This window comes from Manacus vitellinus, unplaced genomic scaffold (genome assembly GCF_001715985.3).
Source record: "Manacus vitellinus isolate BGI_N305 unplaced genomic scaffold, ASM171598v3 scaffold_2_pilon, whole genome shotgun sequence".
Taxonomy (NCBI): Eukaryota; Metazoa; Chordata; class Aves; order Passeriformes; family Pipridae; genus Manacus; species Manacus vitellinus.
Window position 1 is genome coordinate 9,345,895 of NW_021940208.1, and position 24,130 is coordinate 9,370,024.

Here is a 24,130-nt window from a genome sequence, read left to right on the forward strand (position 1 = left end):
TAACAACACGGAGATTGTATTCCAAAGAGAGAGAGTAGTATCACTTTCAGTCAATACATGTAAGGAATTACAAAACTTAGGCCTACTTTCCTCATTATTTATTTTCATTTTTTTTAATTTATCATTGCTAGCCAATATAAGCTTAGCATCTAGTATCTGAATTTAATAAGGAGAAACTGAAAACTTTTAATAGAATTTATCCAAGCAAGTTACTGGGAATCTTGGCAATTCCCATGAAGAAACCAATGGGAAAATAAAGCAAGATCTTTAGAGAGCTAAAACAAATTCAAATACTCTGTAAATAATTGCTTGAGTGAGGTTTTCTATGCTATAAATATTTTCTTACTATATAGGTACAGAGCTAATTTTGTACCCTTGAGCAGTTCAAGTAGACTTATAAGCATCAGTGTCCTTGCATTTTTCCATCTAATCCTGCAGTGTCTCAAGGGAAAGCTGCAATTTTCAGAAGACAGAGCAATGCCACACAGCTCTATAAGCAATTTTCCCATAATTGTGTACATTGAGGCAGAAGAAATAACAGGGAAGTTGGCAGAGTCTCTATTCTAAAATATTCCCCAGCAGGTAAGAGGCAGTCCTTGTCTGCATTAACTGCTAAATTAACAGCATCTAACAGAGCAGGATAGAGCCATAAACATTGGGGACTGTATGTAGAGCCATTTCATCACAGTATGAGTAGGGGACATGTCCTGCAGTAAACAGTACCAATACACACCTCGCCTTTCCTCTTCTCAGGCAACCTAGATAATAGGACCGTGGTAAGAATAAGCTTCAGGCATCCTCTAGAGTCAGACCAGGGCCATTGATTTGAAATTATAGTTCAGTGTTTACATGTAAGATGAAGGAGAAATGCACAATAATTGATCTGACCTCATTAGCATGTAAGATTTTAGAATAAGCTTAAAATAACAAACACAGAAGTTAAAGAAACACAACAAAGCTCCACAGCATTCAGAAAAAAAAGTGTCTCACTTTTTTATTCATCTCTTCACAGCTAGTAATAAAATCAGGCTAACTTACTTACCAGAGCCTTTTACTTGAGGAACTGGTGCTTCTACCTACTTAGGGGTTTAATGAAGTTGTATTTCAATATGGTTCACCCTCTTCTAGCATACTATTAGTTTCCAAGTAAGATATTGTTTTGTAAAGTCTAGGCTTCTCCCCGGTTTCTCTCATCTTTTGAAGTTCTGAAAGCTACTGCTAGGGCCATGTACTAGAATCTTCTCAGGGAAAGAAAAAAGAAATCAAACCAAATACAGTTCTTTCCTGTTCACTATAAAGCATAGGCCTTTTACACTTCCCACATGTCTTCAAACACCTTGTCTTCCTTAGTTAGCAACAAACTACAAAGTTCCACCTAACTCCAACACAAAACATGCACTAATATTTATCTTTCCATCAAGACTTGTTTTGTTAGTTAACATCTCTGCAGGTGTGCCAAATCCCTCATTTACCAGATCCTCCTCCAGATGCAGCCATAAATGCCCATTAAGCTCATAGGCTAAGTATAAAACTTTTCTCTGTCAGTAGAAGATAATGAAGGTTTGAGTGTTCATTGATCACGTATTGCTTCATGAAGCAAAGACAATCCTCAACAAATCTATTTCCTTAAAAAGAAAGGCTTTTGCTGGGAAAAGGGAATAGCGGTACATGTGAACTAGTAGAATTTTCACATGGATGCCGGGAAATTCAAGTCTCAGTTCAGCTGAGAAAGATGTGGATTATTCTGAGAAGTATGGAACCAGTTAAATGGATAATGGTAAGTTACTTGGAGGGAGTTTGCTATTAGTATTGGTCTCATTAATAGTTCCATTCATGATCTTGATACCAAAAGCAGCAATGTGGTTACAGAACTTCTGAAGATGAGAATATTATATAGTAAGAAATGAGTCATCCTGATTACCAGTAAAATTCCTTTGAACTAAAATGCTAAGTACATGTTTTTGGGACCAACAAATATTTCTGCTTTAACTTTGGAATCCGCTGGTTGAACACAGAGGAAAAGAAAGATCTAAGTGACATAAAAAATGTTGCTGTGATACAGAAAAATACAACCTTCATCAAAGGCCTTTAGTGCAGTAACATAGTCATTAATGTGACTGAACAAGGTCTTGCAAGTAATTTCAATAAACTGCAATCAAGCAAGATGAAATCAAACTTGGAGATATAGATAAGAACTACGAGAATAAAGAAGGGAACTAGCATTTGATTTTATGACAGAAAGCTTTGATTTATTTTAGGTATTGTATGGAAGACTTAGAGATGATATTATTGCATTCTAGAACTACATCAAAGAGTAAATGTGGTAGAGGACAAAGAATCTTTGCAGTTACAGATGACACTGAAGAAAGAACAAGTGTGCCTAAAATAACTCTGTGAATATATGTAGACTGAAAAATAGGCTTTTAATAATCGCAAAAAATATCTATTTGGAACATCCTCCCAGTAGTTCAACTGGATTTCAAATCAAGTTTATTAATTTACAAGAGAAATTACATGTTACTGCCTGAAGAAGTAAGGAAATAAACAGTCCTTTCCAGTCTCATTCTTCCTATTACTAGAAAAATGATTTGTCTCAGGGAACATGTTAATGAGCAGTTTTGCAATCACTATGAATTAAAAGAGATGTTAGTGGGTCTATCAACACTGACAGCTAACTCAGAGACTGTCCTGAGGAAGTCTCAGTCTTGTAAAAACTGAGAATTTTTTTTTTTCACTTCAACAAATTCTGCAGGCCATATTATTAGAAATTGCAGTGTCTTTTCTGCATTTTTGACACTCACAAAAATCTATTGTGAACACAAAGAAGCGAGTATTGATGAAGAGTTAAGAAGTGTGAAAGCACAAATGTGTCAGTGAACTACATTTTTAGAGTTCATTTGAGCAGGAGTTTTGAGCCTTCCTCCACTTTCACATTAAAATGTGTAAATATGGAGACTGTGAATGATTTGGTAGGAACGTGTGCTTGGCTAACAGAGAAGCATCACTGTCTTCTTGAAAACTATTTTTAGCAAGTGGTGGGCTGTCTTGAAGTGCAATTACTTTTATGGCCCTGTCTCGAGGGTTGTTTCCAAGGGAGTTATTCCTGACTTGAAGGTGTGTTTACAGAGACTCTCCTCAAACCCGTATGTACATTTGTATACATACTTGCATACTGACACACTATGTCTGGATAAACCACTTCAGATAAACACACAAGAATCATCCCAAGTGTTTCTGTTTACTGAGATAAGCCCACTCACATACTTGTAAAAACCCAACTTTGCTGCAGTAACCGCGCTTGCAGTTTCCTGATGTTCCTCTTCAGCATGGATTTGGCTCGAGTTGTGTCCCCTTCACAGCAACCAAGTGCCAAGGCAGACCACAGGTGTTCCTATCTCTTCTATTTCTTAAGTCTCTGCCTCTCTCCTCCTCCCTTACGCACGGCTGCTCTCTCCTTAACTTGTCCCCGTCCCTCGGAGCGCTGACCCACCGAGGCCGAGCGCGCACACCGGGTAGGCTGACCAAGGGCCGCGCTGAGGTGCAGGGAACATCCCCTATCCAGAGCCCGCTCGGGCTGGCTCCCTCCGGCCGCAGCTCCCGCTGTTCCTCCAGCTGAGGCAGAAGACGCCGGGCTGGCAGCTGTCCTGCCCCGGCAGAGCGGGCTGCTCCCTGAGCCATCACCCCCGCACATAAACCGGCCTTCTCCAGGCGCACCCTTCCAAATGCCTGTGATCCTCCTTGCCCCAGTGGTGGATCCTCCTTCCCGCCTTCCTCCGGATCTCCCAAAGCCCCCGGCAAAGGAGGAGGCGAAGGCGGGCAGGCTCCTCGGCGCGGCGTCGCGGACTCCCCGCCTCACCCCGAGCCCGAGCGGCGCCGAGGCGCCGGCCGCTTCCGGCCGCTGGAGGGCCCAGAGACGCGGAGGGGGCGGTGGCAGAAACGAGGTGGCGGCCGCCGCCGGGCCGCGTCCGCGTGTGGCATGCGGCGACCCGGTAGGAGGAGGGAGGAGGAGGTAGGGCTTCCTCGGCCGGGACGGGGGAGGTTCGGCAGGTGGAGTTAGTGCCGGGCAGGGTAGGAAGAGGGAATCGCTGCCGGAAGTTCGGCGGAAGCGCGGCGGCGCTGGCGAAGCCCGCGTGGCCACCCGCGGGTAGCCGATGTAGCTGGGTGACAGCGGCGGGAGCCGCCGCCTGCTGCTGCCAGCGGCCGGTGCCTGCGGGTCGGGAGCCCCTCCAGGGAGGTGGCAGTCGCGCTGCGCCTCTGCCGCCGCTTTCCCCTGTGCCTCGGCCGCGGCCCTCCCGCCCTTCCTGCCTCCGCCGCCGGCCGGGGGCTGCGACCGCCGCCGCTGCTATGGGGCTGCCCACGCTGGAGTTCAGCGACTCCTACTTGGACAGCCCGGATTTCAGGGAGCGCCTCAAGTGTCACGAGATCGAGCTGGAGAGGACGAACAAGTTTATCAAGGAGCTGATTAAGGACGGCAGCCTCCTCATCGGGGCCTTGCGAAGTGAGTCGGGCGGCGGGGCCGGGGGCGGCCGGCAGGGGAAGGGGCTTCTTTTGTTTTGAATGGGGCGCGGGCGGCGGCTCCCCTGCCGGCAGGCCGCCGAAAGGCGTCTCCTCAATTTCTCCCCCGCACCTCCCTTGCCTCCCCCGTGCCGCCGTGCCTCGCCTCGCCTGCGGCGGGGCCGGGTGGGTGTCGCCGGGGGAGCGGGGGCGGTGCGGGGCCCTGCCGCACCGGCCCGGGGTCCCGGCCGCGCCCGTCCCCGGCGGGGCCGCGGGCAGCGCGGGGGCGCCGCTGCCGCCGGGGCGCGGACGCGGCGGGTGGCTCACCCGGGGACGGGGAAGCAGCCCAGGCTCGGGGCTGGGGGCTTAGAGTAGCAGAAATCAGAGACTCCTTAGGGTTGGAAGGGATTCTAACGATTCTGCGATTCTGTGACTCTAAGCCCTAAGCCCGTAGCCGTGGTGTGGATCGCTGTACGGTACGGACCAGGCGTGTAGTGTTGCCGGGGTCTCATTTTGGGACACTGGCTGCTAATTAGATGTCTTTAGATGACGAAGACGTCCGTAATAAATGGGCAAAGCAAGAGACAAGTGACTTTATAGAAAGAGAATTTATGTATCTTATCATGCCATACTCCCGCGTCTTCACGTAGTAGATTAACTTTTACATATTTTCAAAGGGTTCTGAGAGCAGAGATAAACATGAGCAATGTAGTGCTTTTAAAGGTCTGTGAGTTGAGCAGTGACAGCTTTCTGGGGTGTGAAAACGACAGTCATGCTCTGAAGCGCATAAAGTGAAAGCTGAAATTGTCAGGAGCGTCACTAGGTTTGTCCTCTTCTGTAACTTCTTGCCACTTACTTTTTCTCTTTAAGTCACTTTGGATCTCTCTCACCTGTTGCCCAAAGTTTTCCTTCAGGTGGAGCTGAGAACTAATTTACAGCATCTCATGCTGCAACGTGAGATGTTCAAAGAAAAGAATGACTTTAATCCTTAAAAATATCTGCCACATTGACATGGTATGCTAGTTTTTGTACAGTGAAGGGTAGCAATATTGCTTGTTATGTGGACAGGAACAGATGTTGCTGAGCTCTGTAGCTCATAAGAAACCTAACTGATGCTAACTCAGAGTCTAAACCCAAAATTTATCTCAGTACCTGGGAGGTAAAAATTGTGAGAATTTTATTGATCCAACAGTCGGATTGAACTGTGCTTTTCCCTGCATCACTTGCTTATAGTTAATTTACAGAATTGCATTTACATGAAGTAGTTATTATCTTTTTGTGACTTTTTTTGTATATATGCATGTAGTTCTGGATGCATCTCCTTTTTAGTGAGTATCTGGGTACAAATCTAGCATCTCATGAATTTATATTAAATTACTGTATCCATGCACACCACATGTGAGATGACATTACATAGAAATAGTGCTTGTGTGTGTATATATATATACATATATATATATGTATATATGTATGTATGTTTGTATTTATAAACTCAATGGTACAATTTTCTTCCCAGGCAAAAAAGTTTGAGTTTTAGTTGTATTTAAGTCTTTCTGTTTGCTAAAAAGCTTTCTTCTTGTAACGGGAAGTCTGAGCTTGTGTTAAGTAGCAAAAACTTCCTATTTCAAACCTGTAAGATGGTGTGCACAAATAGTAATGACAGATCAGAATACCACATGGGTACTTTTTTGACCTGGTCTAGCACTGGAAATTGACTGCTTTTTGTTCCAGATCAAATATGGAGAAATATAACTTTCTTCTTAAGCTGTCTGAAGACAGACTGAGAGAGTTGGGACTGTACAACCTGGAGAATAAAGGCTTCAGGGAGACCTTCCTTCAGCTTTCCAGTAACTAGAGTGGCATACAGGAGAGCTGGAGAGGGACTTCTTACAAGGGTATGCAGTTAATAGGACAAGGGGGAAGGGTTTAAATTGAAAGCGTATGAGTTTAGATTGGATATTAGGAGGAAAATCTTTACTGGGAGGGTGATGAAGCTCTGGAACAGGTTGCCCAGAGAAGTTGTGGATGCCTCATCCCTGTAAGTGTTCAAGACCAGGTTGGATGGGGCTTTGAGCAACCTGGTCTAGTGGAAGGTATGCCTGCCCATGGCGGGGGGGTTGGAATGAGATGATCTTTAAGGTACCCCTTCCAACCCAAACCATTCTATGATTGTCTAAGACAGACTGTTGTAAAAGGAATATTGTTCTTGAGAAGTAATTTAAAACTTGATTTGATGTAATACCATTATTTTTGTGACGAATACTTATGAGTCCTTGCTAGACTAAGAGCAATATTTCTATCTTGAGTAATGACTACTTAACTTGCAAGTTCTCCTAATTTTTGAAACTTTTAGTTCAAATGTGTTTGACACAATGCTTATTGTATCCTATGTGCAGCTCTAGAGTATTATGTTATAGTGTCTTTTAAGCTTAGGAAAATAAAGTCTGGTCTGGTATAGTAAGAAATCTTTCTCCTTTTGTTCATTTCAAAACCTTCAATTTCATGACCATGCCTTCCACAGAACACTGCCTTAGTTCCTATGTTAGGAAAACTGGGGAAATGTGTGGATTTTCCTCAACAAAGTAGAAATCCTGGGTTTATACTCTGCAGACTCTGTTGTAGATGCTTCAAGTAGCACTATTATAGGTTCCCTAGAGCACAGAACTTTTGATTTGTTTAAGCAAACTAGCTACTTCTACTCACCTTCAAAATCAGTGGAGTGTAAAATACTTGTGCACGGCTTTTTTTTTTTTTAATTCTTTAATTGTTTTTGAGTACCAAACTGTGAGTACTTGAGGTCAGTGATAACTCTTAGGATTTGATCTTTGAATATTTAATAATCTACAAGCCCTAGAGAAAAACAGGCATTGTTTACCGTGTTTTATCTCTTTAGGTGATCTGGAATTTTTATTTACATATCATTTTGTAGGATCAGTTCTCTTGGGTTAAAATAATCCACACTGTGCTGAAGAGCTTCAGTGGAGATGAGTTTTGGAACACATCATCCCTGACCATGTTTAGAGAAGAGACAGTGAAGCAGACTTGATGCATTTAGAAAAGACTATAAACTTCTAAAATTGGCTAAATATAAGTTTTATTGCATGAAGTATGTGCATGGTTTTTCAGGTAGAATTATACTTCTGTATTACAAATGTTACAAAATATTAATATTTGGGCAGTCAACTATTGAAGTTACTGTAACAATCTAATGTTTATAAATACCTGATAAGAGATTCCATGTAAACTGAAGATAGAACAAATACATTTAATGCAGTATGCAAATATTTTACATTTTCTTTGGAGTCATCCCAAGATAAAGTCAGTGATTTGGATGTGGTTTTGCTACCTTAATTCTGGAGAGTGCTGCTTTCCCAAGTAGTCTGCAGAGCTGCTACGTTCCATAAAGCAGAAGCTGACTAGTGTGAATGCAGTGAGAACTGATAAAGCTAGGATTGATATCAAATCCTCAGCAGCTTTTTCGTAGCATTTTTTATACTGTTTCATTCTCTTTCTAATTGTATAAGGCTCTGGGAGTACCCCAGAACAACACAGATTATATGGTCTAGTTTAGTTGGGTGTTAGCATCACATCAGAGCAACGTGGCTGGTGAAGGGACTCGAGCACAAGTCCTGTGAGGAGAAGCTGAGGGAGCTGGGGTTGTTTACCCTGGAGAAGAGGAGGCTCAAGGGAGACCGATCATCACTCTCTACAACTCCCTGAAAGGAGGGTGTAGCCAGGTGGGAGTTGGTCTTTTCTCCCAGGCAACCAGCAGTAGGAAAAGAGGACATGGTCTCAAGCTCTGCCAGGGGAAGTTTAAGTTGGATATTAGGAAGAAATTTTTACAGAGAGGGTAATCAGACATTGGAATGGGCTGCCCAGGGAAGTGGTGGATTCATCATCCCTGGCAGTTTTTAAGATGAGACTGGATGTGGCACTTAGTGCCATGGTCTAGTAACCACGGCAGTGTTGGATCAAGGGTTGGACTTGATGATCTCAGAGGTCTTTTCCAACCCAGTTGATTGTATGATCTGTATGGCCATAGTGCCTACTTCAGCCTTGTCTTACAGTTAGTATTTATAGTGAGAGAGTAGTTGTCCTTTTTCACATTAGCTGAGGTACTAAACCCATTACTATCTCTTGAAAAGCTTAATTTCTGCTTATAGTAGATGTTCCTATTACGTTAAAAAGTTATCTTTTGACAGACATTTAACCCTGTGAGTAGGCACAATTAAGTAGAAGCAAATAGTTTACTTTGGTGCACCTAGAGAACGGTTTCTTCATTGTTAACTTAAGAATCAGGGCAAAAAAAACTTTTTAGAAAAAATGTTTTCCTGTTACAACTGGCCTTTTTGATTATTAGGTAACTGTTGATTTCATAACCCTTCAGTCACCTAATTTAATAGATCTTTCAGGTGCATGTTTAAAATGTATATGCTTATATGCTTCATGTAGTAGGTCCAGCTGTAGATGGACTCCTAAAGCAGAACTGAATTTTTTCCTTCTTATTGATTCCAACTTGTTTTGAATTAAAACATCAAGACTATTTTTCCCTGTACTTTTTGCCAGTCATGTACCTTGTAATTTCTTTGTAGTTGTCTTCTGTAAAAGCAATCTAGTCTAGGGTGCTGTCATATAGATTATATAGGAAATTCCATTATAGAATTACTTGAATACTTTTAACTTCCATAATAGGCCTACTGAAAGTTAATGATATTGTGTTAAACAACCCAAAAAAATGACATGCATCTTGTACAGGTGATCTTATGGCTCATTGTGTGTTGAAGGCTTAATTTTCTTCTTCTGATTTTTGAGGCCTTCTCCATCTTAAGGCCTCTCAAATTCACATATTCAAAGGTGAGAACTACATAAGTTTTGGTTTAATGGTTGAAAGTTCTGTGGATTTACAGCTGTTTTAAGTAATACTATAGCTTTTAAAGTGTTTTGATATGATGCAAACAGTAATGAGAGCTGTGCTGCGATATAAATAAGATTTAGCAGATATTTTTTGGAGTTTGTAATTAGGTAGCAATCATTAGTATTATTTTACTTCTTGACACATGGAGAAACAAAGAAACAGATACAGTTTGGAAATACCATCTTTTGCAGGGAGTGTGAGGGATATTTTTTACCTGGGTTTTATAGAAATTTCACACAAAAAAGACTGTCTTAAAGTGTCTGGCATACAGTTTTCAGGGATTGTTCTCTCCTCTCATAAACCTAATTATAAAAGTGATGAACCTGTTTATACATATGGAAATTTTGGGGGTTAGTTGTCTGGGAAAAAAAAAAGACAAAATTACACATAAGAATCTATGATCTTTTTATCTGTTTGGGGAATTTTTTTTCACGTTAAAAAAAAAAACAAACCAACAAAAAAACAAACCAGCAACCCTTTGTGTCTTTCCAGAGAGATGCATTTTCCCAGATATCTTTGCCTCACATATTTTAATGAGATTTTATCTTTGCAGTGTCTTTTCCAGATTCTAAATGGACCAGGACTGAGTTAATTGAACAGCAACTGCTGAAATTTGATAGCAATAATTCTCTTTTATTAATGTAGACGTAGTTTATACTTCTTGGTCCCTAAATACATGATTCCCTTACCAATTTGATAAAAAAGTTTCCCCCCTTTGTATGGCCATACATAAAGGTGTGATGCTAATACCTAGGTAACTGGACCATATAACCTCTGTTGTTCTGGGTTACTCCCAGAGTCTTACTTAGAAAGAGAAGGAAACAGTGCAAAAAACAGTAGGAAAAGGCTGCTGAGGATTTGATATCAATCTCACTGCATTCACAATAGCCAACAGCTGCTTCATGGGGCACATATGTGGCCATCATGCCTACTTCAGCCTTGCCTACTAGTATTTACAGCAAGAGAGTATATTTTCTTTTTTCCCCACTAAAAGGAAGTTGAAACATAGTATTTGGCATTAGTTTTTCAAAATTATCTGTTCTGTTACTTCTGTTAGGCATTTATAGAGTCCTGTGCAGTCTGCTGGTGTCTGCATTATCTATGGACTATAGACGTAACTTTCAGTTCCAGCAGTGTTCTGCTTTTCATGCAAAGATACCAATAATAAGCTGGTTCTTGGCCAGAGAAGGATCTTAATTACTTCCTCTGGCATTTAAAGCAACTGCAGTCTGTATCGTATTATCTTTAGCCAAAGATATATGAAGAAAACAGTAGATAGCAGACTGTTGCAGAGTGCGTTATTTTCTGGCCACCACATGATGTTTCATTTTGAACCAGTATTCCCTGCAAGTGAATTTCCATACTGTCAGTAATGACTATTGTGTTAACAAAGTCCTTGAATGACTCAAGATGGGTGTTCTTGGGCCTTAATATTGAAACAGGTATTCTTTAGAGAAATTCTGTAAATGGATTACATCAGGCTACCAGAGGAGCGGGCTTCAGTTTCAAATACCATATGAAATGACGTTTCCACTTTAAAAAAAATATTGTGGATTTTTTTCTACATTAGGATTTTTAATCTGATTTCTGTAAAAGGTCAAATTTAATCTTTTTCTTAATGGGTCAGTTGGCTTGTTGTCTACTATGTGCTTCATTTGCTATGAATAAGATAAATGAATTCTATTAATAAGAAACCAGCTGCTTCATGAATATTGTCTTTACTACATTGGAAAATATGATGCTGTGGTCACTGAACTTGTACAGATCTCTTGGGTTTTCGTGGGCAGAAGTGCTACAGCAATTTGCAGTTTCCTGTAATAGTAAATAGCTTTGTATTCATCCTCTGCAAAAAATACAGAGGACAATGCAGTCCTTCTTTCTACTGAATGATAAGTAAAACAGTGCTATGTATTTGCTTATCTGTTTTTTCCTATATTCTCAAAACTAATTATAAATAAATTGGGAATTTAGGAGAATTTGGTGTTGTGGATTTCCTTTATTAAATCCAGTCTCCTGCTAGTATTACATCATGTAATGCCTACTTGTCAAGCTCCATTTTAAAAACAATTTTTATCCTTACTATTTCTGCTAAAAGCCCTTTCTAGAACCTTGTTACTCCAAGAGCTGGGTAACTCATTAAAAATAAATTTAATCTGGAAATTTAGACTTGCTTACACTTATTTTCCTTTCACTCAACATTTCTGCACTGTTGTTGATTTGGATTTACTTGATGAATAATCCTATCCTTTTGCTAGACTGAACAAGCTGTTCTCATCCTTTCTTCTAAGAGTTTCTCTGGTTTCTTGGTTATTTTAGTAGCTCTTTTCTAAGTCTTTTTGAATTCACTTTTAAGTGTTCAAGACCTTAGAAGTAAAAGTAGGAGAAACAAAAGTAGCATAATATTCTTCATGAGTTTGATCATTCCTCATGGTATTCTGTGAGAACATCAACCATTAAATGACATCGATGTTTATGGTCTTCTTTTGACTATGCGGTGCTATGGATTCCTCAAGTGTACAATTAAAGGTGAAAAAGTCTCAGGATCTTATAAGCAATAGCAATGAAGTGAATATTAAACTGAAGAAAAATAACTAAATAACTTGACCTTCTTCCATATTAATATGGAATTGAAGTGCTGTTGGGGAGTAATATAACCTCCCCTAGGCAGTATAGTTTTTCAGATTATTTAGAAGTTATCAATTTAAATTACTTCCCTCTCCTGAGTTATGCAACTTGTATTTCACAGGACACAAAAGCTTAAACATGTTGCTGCACTGGTGTTTTGCTTGATATAGCTCAGCATGAGAAAACAGTATGAAAATGCTGTGTGGCTTAAGTCTTATCTTCTTTTAACTCGATATTCAAAGCACAGTGCAAGGTGCTGCAATGCCTGGGTCATATAGTTCATTCTACTATTGATGTTATTTGATATTTTGAGGTTGCTTAAAGAAGAGAGGTTTGCATGTCAGATGTGGGTTATAGTGTCTGTTTGCAAAGGTACTCTTGCTCTCTGAAAGATTATGTCAATGGAAGTAGGTATCATCAACAGGATTATTTTCCTTCCTTTAAGAGCCTTTAAGTCAAATAAACATCATGAAGAATAAAACAGGTAACAATAAGGAGAATCAATTTGTGATTTTGACAAGAAAGGTTGGACCAGATGATTCTTGGGGCCCCTTCAACCTGGTATGCTATGAATCTATGATTTGATCCTGTAGAACCATCTGTATCTGATATGAGGTCAGCTTCTGATGTCTTCTCAGAGAAGCCACCTCTACAGCCCTCCTCCCCTCTACCAAGACTTTGCAATGTAAAGCCAATATAGCTCTTTTCCAAGTAATTCCAGTGCTTCTGTCTTTGGAAGTGAACCCTTTTGATTCCTCTTATAACAATTAGTTACCATCCAAGCATTTGGTGACTGCTTAAAAATTATTTTGTTGTTTTTGATGCAACCAAGTGAATTTATGGAAAGAAAAGAACAGGGAAATGAATTATTTAAAAGCTGAAAAGGCTTTTAATTCTTTTACAGTACATCCTAGATGAGGTGGTCATTCAGCTGACCTGTTTAGACTTCTGTTAAGGATATAATTTTCTTTATGATGACCTCATCCTGCTGCTTTCTGCAAAAAAATACTTGGGCAAGAACCCGGTTGCTTCTAGAAAATTATCAAATAAAAAAAAACATCTTCATTCTTTTTGCTCAAGTCCTTACCCTTGCCACTGTCTCACCACCATGGAAAAAGAGCACAAATCCGCAGTAAAACAAGCAATACATGGGATAGGTTTTTCCTTTTGAGTCAACTGAGTTCTTTGTTTGCTAATTGGAAGTGGATAAGAAAGGATAACTGAACATACTTTTTTTTCCTGCTCTAATAATTTGATTCATTTCAAGTGGCCAAATGTCAGTGTAAGTATTTTTGGATCAGTTATTAAAAGCTGCAGTTCTTGAAAGAGCAGGTCATATTTAAATGAAGCCCAGAGAGATTTCCAGTGTTGTGGTGGTGTGTGTTGGTGTTCCAAAGCCTTCCTAGATTACTGGTGCTGTCAAGACCTTAGGAACGTTGGGACCATTGCCATTAGTAAAGTTTACATTCCTCTTTAAGTTCATTCCATCCATCTTCTCTCCCTTTTCTGTCTTACCTTGTTTGCCTTTAACTTTTGTTTACAAATGATGATGAGGAATAGAGGTGGGGAGAACACAAGAACTCAACTTCCTTGGAATTTACTATTTGTATAAACTGTTATTTTAAATCCATGAATATTGTAGAGGGGTGAGTTTCCTCTAAGGTTAAAATTACTTATAAGTTGCCGAAAGCATGCAGGAGAAACTTGCTGCTTTAAAAAAGATTGCTCTGAGCAATTATCTATTATCTATTAAAAAAATTGTTCCCTTGAACCTTCTCATATCTAGAACTATCAGTTCTGTTAAAACAAGCTGTACATTGAAGAAATACCTTTCCCTTGCCCCTCTTGTGAATCACTAGTTAGCCTACATATATAGGGAAGCTAGAGAGCTATGTAGCTTACTTGCTGGGAAATTTTAAAATAAGTAGGACTTGGGCTTTACCGTAGGAGAGGTAAAATTCCCTTGTTCTGAGGAAAAGCAGAAATTAGAACATCTGAGAAACTGCTACTGCTAAAATCATTGTGTATGTGTAAAAATACATTCATAAGGTATTGACAAATATTTTACCTTAGGTATTGACAAATATTTTACCTTCTAGGTAAATATAAATTATTTGTCCAATATTTTATGTTTAGGATGGGTATTTAGAAAAGGTTCTTCACCCAAAGTGTGGTTGGGCACTGGGGCAGACTCCCCAGGGAAGTTGTTATGGTACCAAGCCTACCAGAGTTCAAGTGCTTGGACAGTGCTCTGGGGCACATGTTGTGATTCTTGGGGATGGTCCTTTGCAGGGCCAGGAGTTGGACTCAGTGACCCTTGTGGGTCCCTCCCAACTCAAGATATTCTATGACACTTACCAAGTTGTGTACTTCTATGAAGAATCTGTTTTAGTACAGAAAAAAAAATGAACTAGTTACCTTAATAAAAAATTATAGTTAGCTTATAATAAAAATTTTGGTTTACTCTGTGTATTCAGAGATGCTTTTGTGAATCTTGTCTCATGGTAAATGTTGTGTGCGTAGAAGTCAGTGTCTTCAAGAGTTAGGGTTTGGCATTTTACATATCTTATGGGTTGGATTCTCCATCTGAGTTGTGCTTTGAGGAGCCAGAGAGTGGGGAGAGGTCCAATAGTACAAAACAGACCCGAGGAAAAAAATTTCTGGTTTCAATTGGTATCAGATCTGATTAAACAGGAGTTGGTTTAAACTACAACAGCGTAGGTGGGGTTAAATAATCTACACAAATAATATTTTTTGATTAACCACGTGAAGAACATACCTTTACTGAAATTTCATACAGCTAGTACTACTACTTCTCTCTTCCCTTTTTTTTTTCCTCCCCAGTTTCAGCATATTATTGACCAAGTCTGATGGTAAAACTAGGGAAAAATAGTGCAGTTTGGTAAGCATCATGAATGCCTGAGGAGATATTTTTTGACTCATAAATCTCCCTCTAGGAATTCCTGACTGTTATGTTGTAGAGATTGGATATTAGAGTATGTTACCTTAATTTGATACATTTGTTGGTGTAACTCAATACAACTGAAATAGCAATGAAGTAAATGCACTTCAACTTCTCAACATAATTTCTTCTTGACAACGGGCAGTTGTTCAGTTTTTAGAAGGAATTCTGTTGCTGCTGTTTTTTGTTTTTAAAAAGTATGATGAGACTTCTGTGCTGGAAAACATGCTTCTTTTTTTTTGAGAGTTGAAAATTGTTGGAATTGTGGCAAATCACTCTTTATTGTACTTGCATAATCTATTTGAGGACGTTTTCAACAAGTCCAGAGACAGCAAATGTGGCATGCCTGCAGGGTAGTTAGCGCTGACTGTGGAAAGTAGTTGGTTGGTGGAGGAGAAAGATGAGTACATTTAATAAGTTGAACATGGGCTTGCAGACTGACAGGTGCCAGAAATGTATGATATCTGCAAATGTAATTTGAAGGGATTTGTGGATATTTATGGCATTTATGGGTGTTAAGTCTGGTCCTGCTGCTTGTTTTCAGGAGAATGCTGAAAAATTGTGAAGAAACAAAAACCCTTTGAACATTTTAACAGCATATGACAATGCTCCAGCTCCTTGAAAACCACTAGCACCACGAAGCATACAGTGTTTTATGTCATTGCTTAATCAGAAGAGAAAGTTAAAGATTTATTTATATCACAGTAAAAAATATTGATGGAAAGTTTCTCTAAGAGACCAAGGTGTGTGGAGATTCAAGTGCTGGCAGAAGGTATACAAATTAAGATTAGAAACCTGCAACTGCGAAGTTAGTAAGATACTTTCTTAAGACTAGTAAGTCTTAAGACTTCTTAAGAAAGTAATGGACTTTTCATTGCTGGAAACGCTTAAATTGTTTGCATTTTTTTCCCCTAAGATGCAGTCGGGTTCACTTATACCTTTTGGACTTGAAGTATTAAGTCCTGAAACTCCTGTTCAGGGTAGCAAGGGTGGTTAACTGCGGTGCTTTTTTCTTGCCTTAAAAAGAAATATTGTCAGTCTACTTTCAAGTCTTCAGTTTACATTACTTGAATATACATGTGTAAGTGAAACTTTGGAATCTGGGAAGAATACATCCTTAAGACGTTTTACAGTTTAATGTTTTTCATGTTTAAAAAGTCTTCAAGAGAGGCCTCAGGTAGTTGCTTCTGATACCTTCCTTACTTTGGTATCATCATTGTGATTCGAAATGGAGGTACTATCCTGTAATAACAGTCTTGATGGTATGATTTTGGTTTGGTTTCTTTTTTTTCCTTTTCCCCTTCTTAGTTTTGAATACTAGACTGTATGGCTTATTTTAGTGTATATAGGTGCCTGTGCAAATATACATTGAAACAAAACCAAACAGTTGAAGATGGCAATACTTCCTTTATTTTTATATATACAAGTGCTAAATAAATGTTCAGTTCAATTGCTGTGTTACAGGCATGTAAAGATAGCAAACCTAACATTTTTGAAAGATCCTTAATGTTAGGAAAGTGGGATTAATAGCTTAGCTTTGTTAGCCTGTTGAGATATAGATTGTCCGAAGTACTTCAAGCATCTTAAAATTTTCGTAGTTCTCATATACACATTGTTTTGTCCTCTATTACCATGACTGATTTAATTGAAAAATGCACAGATAACACTGGCATAAAAAAAACGGAGGTGTGTCTTCAAGCAAATGCATAAATGTAAGCTTGGCAATAGACTTAATGAAGTTTTCTCACAAGTACAGTCAGTATAGTTGGCTTTTTGCTATGTGAACTTAGGGCTACAGCATCTTCATGCTGTTTGGGAGCCTAAGATCAAATGAGAAATCCAAAATATTTCATTTTATGAAGAGGCGTTTAGGCACAGCAGTACATTTCCTGTTTACATAGCCAAATCTTCTTTGTATGCTGAGAGATTTCCTGATACACTCAGAGAATTTTTGAGTTTGCACTTGAAGCTGTAGCTTCTGTTGCTTAGCTGGTTGAAGATGCCATCGTCTGCACCCTAGCCTGTATGACACAACTCATTTTCCTATGGGGAGGGGAACTGATGTTTATCTAAGTTCTATCACCTGTTTATCCCCAAATTGCAGGATTGAAGATGAAAATGTTAAGACCATCTTTAAGAAATTTGTTAGCTTTTCTTTGTTCAGATTTAATTGGGAAGTGAAAAAATACAAGTCTTCCAACAGGTAGTTTTTCATCGTTCTTTTTCCCCTGTACTCCAAGAGACGAATTGGTCTCTGGCCTAAATAAATTTAACCCACGAATTCACAGGATCTATTCCTTTCCTTTGCTTCCCTACAACATAAGAAGTTCTATTTTTTTATATTCTTGTACAATATTGATTACTGTACATTACTCTTTCTGTTTAGTGCCTTCTCTGTAAAGCTGAAATACAACAGGTTAAAATATTATTATTATTATTTTATTTGTGTTGCCACGGCACAGCAATGATGTAATTCTTTGTTTTGTCGATTCAGTTTGTTTTACTCTTATCTCTTAATGCAGCAGATCCTGAATCTCCCTGGGAGTGGTAATCATCTTAAATTTACTAAAATAACACTGCAAATCACACCTTTTCTTTTTCCCCCACCAGCTTTCTGGCAGTTCCCAAATCATTTGTCAGTAAAATATGTGTGACGCTGTCAGAATTCATCATCATCGGCACTCCAGAGCCTCTTTGATGTTCTGTGTGAGAAGCCAAAGTTGTCAATACACCTTGAGACTTCAAAACTATTTTACAATAGAAACTCACGTGCCTACTTTTGTCACTTGTCTTGAGGAGTCATTATGAACCACTGAGTACTGTGTTGCTGGGTCAAGGGTCAGTCTTGCAATGTTTTATTGAACGTTTAATGTATCCAGAGGAATTGATGGTATTTTAATAAACACATCTCTTGTCTCTTTGTAAATTAAAATGGCACTTAAACAACAATGTATTTGCACAGATGGAATGAAACACAAGACAGAGTGTTACTCTTACAAGAGAACACTTAGTGAGTTGGGCTGTGATGTTTCGGTGGCTTGATACTTTGTTTTGTTTGATTGTTCTTTTTAAAATGTATTAAGTGATATAAATCTTGATGCCCCCTGCCCCTTTTTGGGGTATGCAGGATGGGCTGAGTGCAGTCAATAGGAGCAGAGACTATGAGGTTCTGTACCAGTGGGAGTTGGAGTTTCTGCATATCAAAATCCCACGTCTGGATTCTTGGCAGATATCCAGATCAGACCAGTTGTATGCAGACTTCTTGATTTCTTCTTGTCACAGTTGTCCCACAGTGAAATAAAACCTGTGATTTGGGGAGATTTATCTTTGACTTCTGTCCGTCTTCATAACTAGCACTTTGTCTCTTACTGTATATAAGTAGGTGTTGAGTAATTTAAACATCTGTTAAGTTTCATGGAGGATTTCACTTCCATCTCAGTTTCTACATAAGTCTTTAGTTAAAAATGAAAAAAAAAGTGTTATCTAAAAAAGTTATTATATATAATAATGTTAAATATGGTTTTATAATTTTATTTACTGTTTGAATTTGATTTGGGTACTTATAAAACAGGCATTTTTTATTATTTTATATTATTTTTTAGGGAAACCTGCTTGGTTTCCCACAGGAGAGGGATCTTAAAACAGTTGATTAATATATTTTATTAAAATAACATTGGAGTTCAGCATTTTTTTTCTGAAGCTAAACAGATTATTCAGATAATACCTACTATCACTGCAGTAGAACTTCTCATGCTGCTGTCATACTGTCCAGTAGAAATTTTGTCATACTATTTTCTTAAACTTCATTAAAAGTACATTGGCTCTTTAGATGTGAAGTCTGATACTCCATTAACTTCTCATTCATTCCAGTGTAAGGATTTCATTTATGCCTCGTGAAGAAATTTAGGAGGAAGGATTTATGGTGAGATCCAGATATATGACATGGAATTTGGTCTCTCCAAAAGCTGGCTTCTGCTTCTAAAAGGATGTCAAGTATATGAAAACCTTCTTTGTTTTAAACAAAAAAAAAAACAAAACTGAAAAACATAAAGTGATAGGACACTTCTGCAAAACCTGATTGTTTCCCCATGGAACAAATTAATGTAGTCATTAATTAAGTCCTATTATTACTGAAATACAGGTTTTGGAGCTTGTGAGCTTACTTAACTTTAGAGATATGTCAGCCTCTCTGCAGGCTCAGCAGAGCCAGCCACAATGCCTTCAGATCTCCAGACTAAAACTGAGCAGTCAGTGACCCTCACAGAAGTACTTATCTTCTAAAATATGTCAGACAAAGAGCATCTCTAAATTGTGGTAGCCTTTTGCTAAAGTTCCTCCAAGTGTCCTCAAATAACCCCTTTTCAGAAAGGGTTTTATCTAACCTGGATCTGGATTCCAGGTGTTCTGTTAGACTCCAGAGCAGTCTGTGACAGCAAATGAGAAGTTTCACGATTTAAGTGTTCGCTGCAGGGGCAAAAGTGCTTCCTTTGTTGTATGCCTGCTGCTTGGTTATTTTATCTGATGATGACAATTTTTGTTCTATGAGAAATAGTAGCTGTTGCCTGTATACATTGCCTGACCTATTCATCTGGGTTTGGATTTTTTTTTTTAAAACCTTTCTTTTCTTTCTTTCTTGCATGTTTTGTTCCCCAGTTTCTCTGAAAAGTTCTAGTCTAGCTTGTTTCTGCTTTTAAGTAATCAAATCTATCACTGTGGTTGTCCTTTGTCAACCATCTCTGTGCCTTCTTTGTGGTAACTGTGCCCATTCTGTGTTGGATTGCAAGAAACTTCATGGAATATTCAAGGCGTGAATGCATCAAATAATAATTTCTGCTTTGTGCTTTCTTTCTCTACTAGGCCTTAATATTTCTTACTGTCACTGATTGTGCAGTCGATATTATAAAATAACTGTCTACAGTGATTCCAAGAGAACTTCAGGATTCCAAGATAATTCCAAGAGATTTCAGGAAAATTAAAACTAATGTAAATACCATCACTATGTGGATATAATTATTTTTTTCTATGTGCAGTAGTGTGTGTTTCCTAAATGTAATGTTCCTCTGTCTCCTCACCTCCTTGACATTTAAGGTTGCTGCTTTTCAAGAAAGGAAGAAGTGAAAGCCGATTATTAAACACCTGTATCAGCAGCAAAATATGTTACTAGTGTTAACACCCTTTTTCAAATCTGATCTCTAGATTTTACGATGGCTCTGATAAATAGTAAACTCCTTTAAGTTTCAGAAAGGAAATATTTGGCAGGAAAAAGAAGTGTTAATTGTGATAATATAGAAGATATACTAGAGTTTGGTTCTGTTATAAGAAGCTGGTGCAAGTGAGTTAAGTACTCGTTGCTGCCTCCATGCACTGGCAGTTGTGAAACCAGTTTGGTTAGTCTGTCCTGTAAGATTCCAGATTATTGAATATTTTACTGGCTTAAAGCCCACATCCTCTTGTGTTTCTTTCAAGATAAATAGTTTCACACAGCTGGAATATGCACTTTGTTGACTTCAGTACTTAGCAAAACTGAAGCTTTAAAAGAAGAGTCTTCTGCTACCTCTACAGCTCTACTACTGTCCTACCTTGGTCTTAAAATGAAAAGATTTTTTTTGACTGTAAAATATTATGAGGCTTGTGTAGGTTACTAGTGAAATTTTCAGGTGTATAAAAGAGCAAGTGCTAAAAGCTCTTGAATTCTCACTGGAATGTGATTTTTTAGAAATACATATCTCTTCACTCAAAAAGCTGTTGTGCAAGGACCCCCAGGTATTCCTTTTTTTATTGTTACCATCCAGGTGAGTTATGTCCATATCTGAGAACAATCTTTGTTAATGTCTTACTCCTTTGCCTGTTCCTAGGATTATGTGGGTTTGGGTTTTTTGCTTTTATCAGTGAGTAGAAACACTTCCCGACAATACCAATTCCAATTTATAAAGTATTTTAGGGGAAGGTGTGGAATCTTTTTGAAGCTGTTGTCAGACATCTCTTCTGCTGATTGTGAGTGTGAGAGCTCTAGGCAGCTACCTTTCATCATAGAATCATTGAATGGTTTGGGCTGGAAGGGACCTTTAAGATCATCTAGTTTCAGCCCCCCTGCTATGAGTGTTTACAATTCTGATTGATTTTTTATTACACTGAATGCCACAGAAGAGGAAGTCTATTCTCTGTAGCTTATGAATTCAAATGAAGGCAATAAAAACAGTTACTGTGAAAAGCTATTGTCCAAACAAGTAGGTTTTTGGAAAGTAAGATGAGCAAAATAATTTTGTCCCCTGTGTTTGTTGGAGAGGTTTTGAACTAACACAATGTTTCCTAGAAATTGCGGAGAGAAACTCAGTGCTAGTCCTATCATTTGAAAATGGAGAAGTACGAAAAAAGTTGGCCTGAGAGGGGTTCAAGAAGAAAGGATAATCTTTGGGCCTTCTGAACCAATGAGAAAAAATCAACTGGGTTCAGTCTTCAGGGTTCCAGACAAAGGGGAGAAGGAAAAACCATCTTGGATAATTAGAGTTTGCTCAAACCTGTTCAGGAAACAATAATCATGATAGTACAACCTGCTCTTTTGGTAAATCATATCCATGTTTCTTCTGTGCTTCCAGCAAAAGATTAGACCTCCCCCACCTCCCCCATTCCCACTTCAGAATTTATTCTCAGGACTTGCTCTCCTTTTCAACATACAGTCCCAAGGAAGAATTATATGAATTATGTCTTATGTGGAAAAATATGTTTTAGTAATTCTGTGCTTAAAAAATATGCTAGGCTTTTACCATACCTTTGGGCATGAACACCTAGGAAAAGATGATCAATGATATCTAATAAATTTCCCCATCATGGCCTTTAGCTGTCCCACTAGAAGGTGGTACCTTTTTTGAAGGTGTCAGAATCTTGTGCTATTGGATATTTACTAACTCTGCTCTTCTGTTTGTTTGTTTTTTTTTTTTAATTGAAAATTCTATAGCAAAAAGACTGATCCTAGAACATGAAGAAAACATATTCTGCAAAGGATGGAAATTTTTATCAAAGTTAAATTCAGCATAAATACAATTATGTTATAAAAATACTCTATAAGTTGTGCATAGAGATTCCTTCAATGCTGAGTGAAATGGTCAAAGGAAATTTTTTTAAGACCAGGTAATAGATAAATTTTCTGTCCATCACTTTTTAATTCAGACCATGTACTGTGTCTCCAGTATCTCTGAGTTTATTACAGCAATCTTCATGCTACTCATTATTTCCAGCTCATGTTAGATCTATCATTCTGTTACTTTACACTTCTTATGGAAAGGAAAAAAACAGTATCTTTTATTTTTCAGGTTATCTTTTGTTACCTTGAGTGTTGCATAGCCTGCTGCATTTAATTTTAAAATAACCCATGTCAGTGATAAGTTTGATCAGGAATAGTTCTACCAGGCCCTACTGCAGTCAGGCAGACGACACCGTGATAAGGATATATTAGGTAACTACTGGTTTAGACTATTGCAGTAAATGTACTATTATTTTATTTTTCTCCCAATAATCATTTACACATACACTTGAAAGTTATCAGGGCTTCAAGCTGTAAGTCTTTATTCCAAGCGAAAACTCTCTCAAGCCCTTCTGCTTTGCCTGCCTGTGGAGAGATGATAAAAAGCAGGATATGGCTATTAGGCACATCCAGAAACATGTTCTGTTTTTTCATTCAGTAAGACAACAACATGAATTTTAAAATAATTTTTTCAAATATATTTTGAGAAGCTATACACCAACTAGTAAAGTTAGCAGCTGCATAATCTTTTAGCTTCTTGCGTAATTCAGTTCAAGGTGACTTTTTAATTTGAAAACTTTACTAAATTTTGCTGCTAAGGCTGAACTTTTGAGGGTTATTATTGGATTTTGTTTTGCTTTGAGGGAAGAGAAGTTTCATTTTTCATGTTAGAAATAGGAGGAGGAAGGAATGGCACCAAAAAAAAAAAAGAAACTTCAGTGTACTGAAAAACTGGCACTTGTAAGTCCTAGTTTTTGTTTGACTTAGTTGTTGTTCTATTTCTTAGTAACTGTGTACATATCTTGGTGGTCTCCAAAATCAACAGGAAAATAATTCTCAATAAGACTGTTTATGTCAAACTTCATATTGATTCTCTCATCCATAGTATTTAAAATTACTGCTTCCCACACTGATTTCAAGAGCAGTCTTTACCTGTCTGTATCCAGTTTATAATTACTATTCCACAGTGATATTTTTTTATTTTCTCTTCTGGTCATTATGGAGATTGACTTATGATTTAGCTTGGGGGTATGATATCAAAGTTAAACTTACTAGGTTTTTGGCTACTAAGTAATGAATGTGACCAGCTTGCACTGAGGTAGCTCTGATTATTATCAGTGTTCTGGTCACTTGTCTGTCCAGAGTGGATCCCAGGAGTATTGTTTTCTATTGGAAGGTGCTTGTAAAAGGATTTAGCAAGCCTGTCTTTGTGAATAATTGGCTTGATAAGAGATGTTATGATACATTGTATGTTTAGGGAGCCAAAGGATCAGAGTCCTTAATAGCTGAGCTATTACAACAGTCAGCAGGAGTCATTATGATCTCTCTTGACAATATGTAGATTGGGGGTCTTGAATTCAAAACCAATTAACAGAGTCGAATTGACCTCTTTGGAGAAACTATGTATTGCACTGCATGTTAGAGCCAAAGATATCTGTAAAACCATCTGCTTATTGGTTGCTGTAATATTAAATAAAAGAATTAAAAATAATAAACATCACACCCCTCCTCCTTCCCCACCACCCCACCCCACCTATTTATTGCTATGTTTTTTTCCTCTTGCAGATGATATTTTAATGTGCTCTGTTTGTTTATGTCAAGGAAGCTAACATGAATGTTTGGTGAAGGTGTTTTATTTGGCTGTTTATGTAGTCTCTTGAGTAATTGAAAGACCACAGACTGTTCATTGATTCATATTTATGTACATGTTCAACTGCAGATGAAAAAGGATACAGTCAAGAGACATGGAGCTCTGAGAGGGCCATCCATTGCAGTTAAAGCATTTTACATGCTCACAGAAGGAAAAAATACTGCGTTTGGAAAGCAATGTCTAAAATCCAAATTACTATGTGCTCTGTTTGTTTGGTTCCTGTTGCTCATTGTAAACAACAAA

At 38.5% G+C, this 24,130-nt stretch overlaps 1 protein-coding gene across 1 annotated transcript in view; it reads left to right on the forward strand.

Annotated features, from left to right (window-relative positions):
- The first annotated feature begins 4,316 nt into the window (after nucleotides 1-4,316).
- The window catches only part of ARHGAP42 (Rho GTPase activating protein 42), a 145,603-nt gene continuing 125,789 nt past the window's right edge, over nucleotides 4,317-24,130 (forward strand). The window contains exon 1 of the mRNA XM_018071345.2: nucleotides 4,317-4,498. Coding sequence (XP_017926834.1) covers nucleotides 4,345-4,498 — 154 coding nt within the window. The 5' untranslated portion in view covers nucleotides 4,317-4,344. The remainder of the gene's footprint in view (nucleotides 4,499-24,130) is intronic.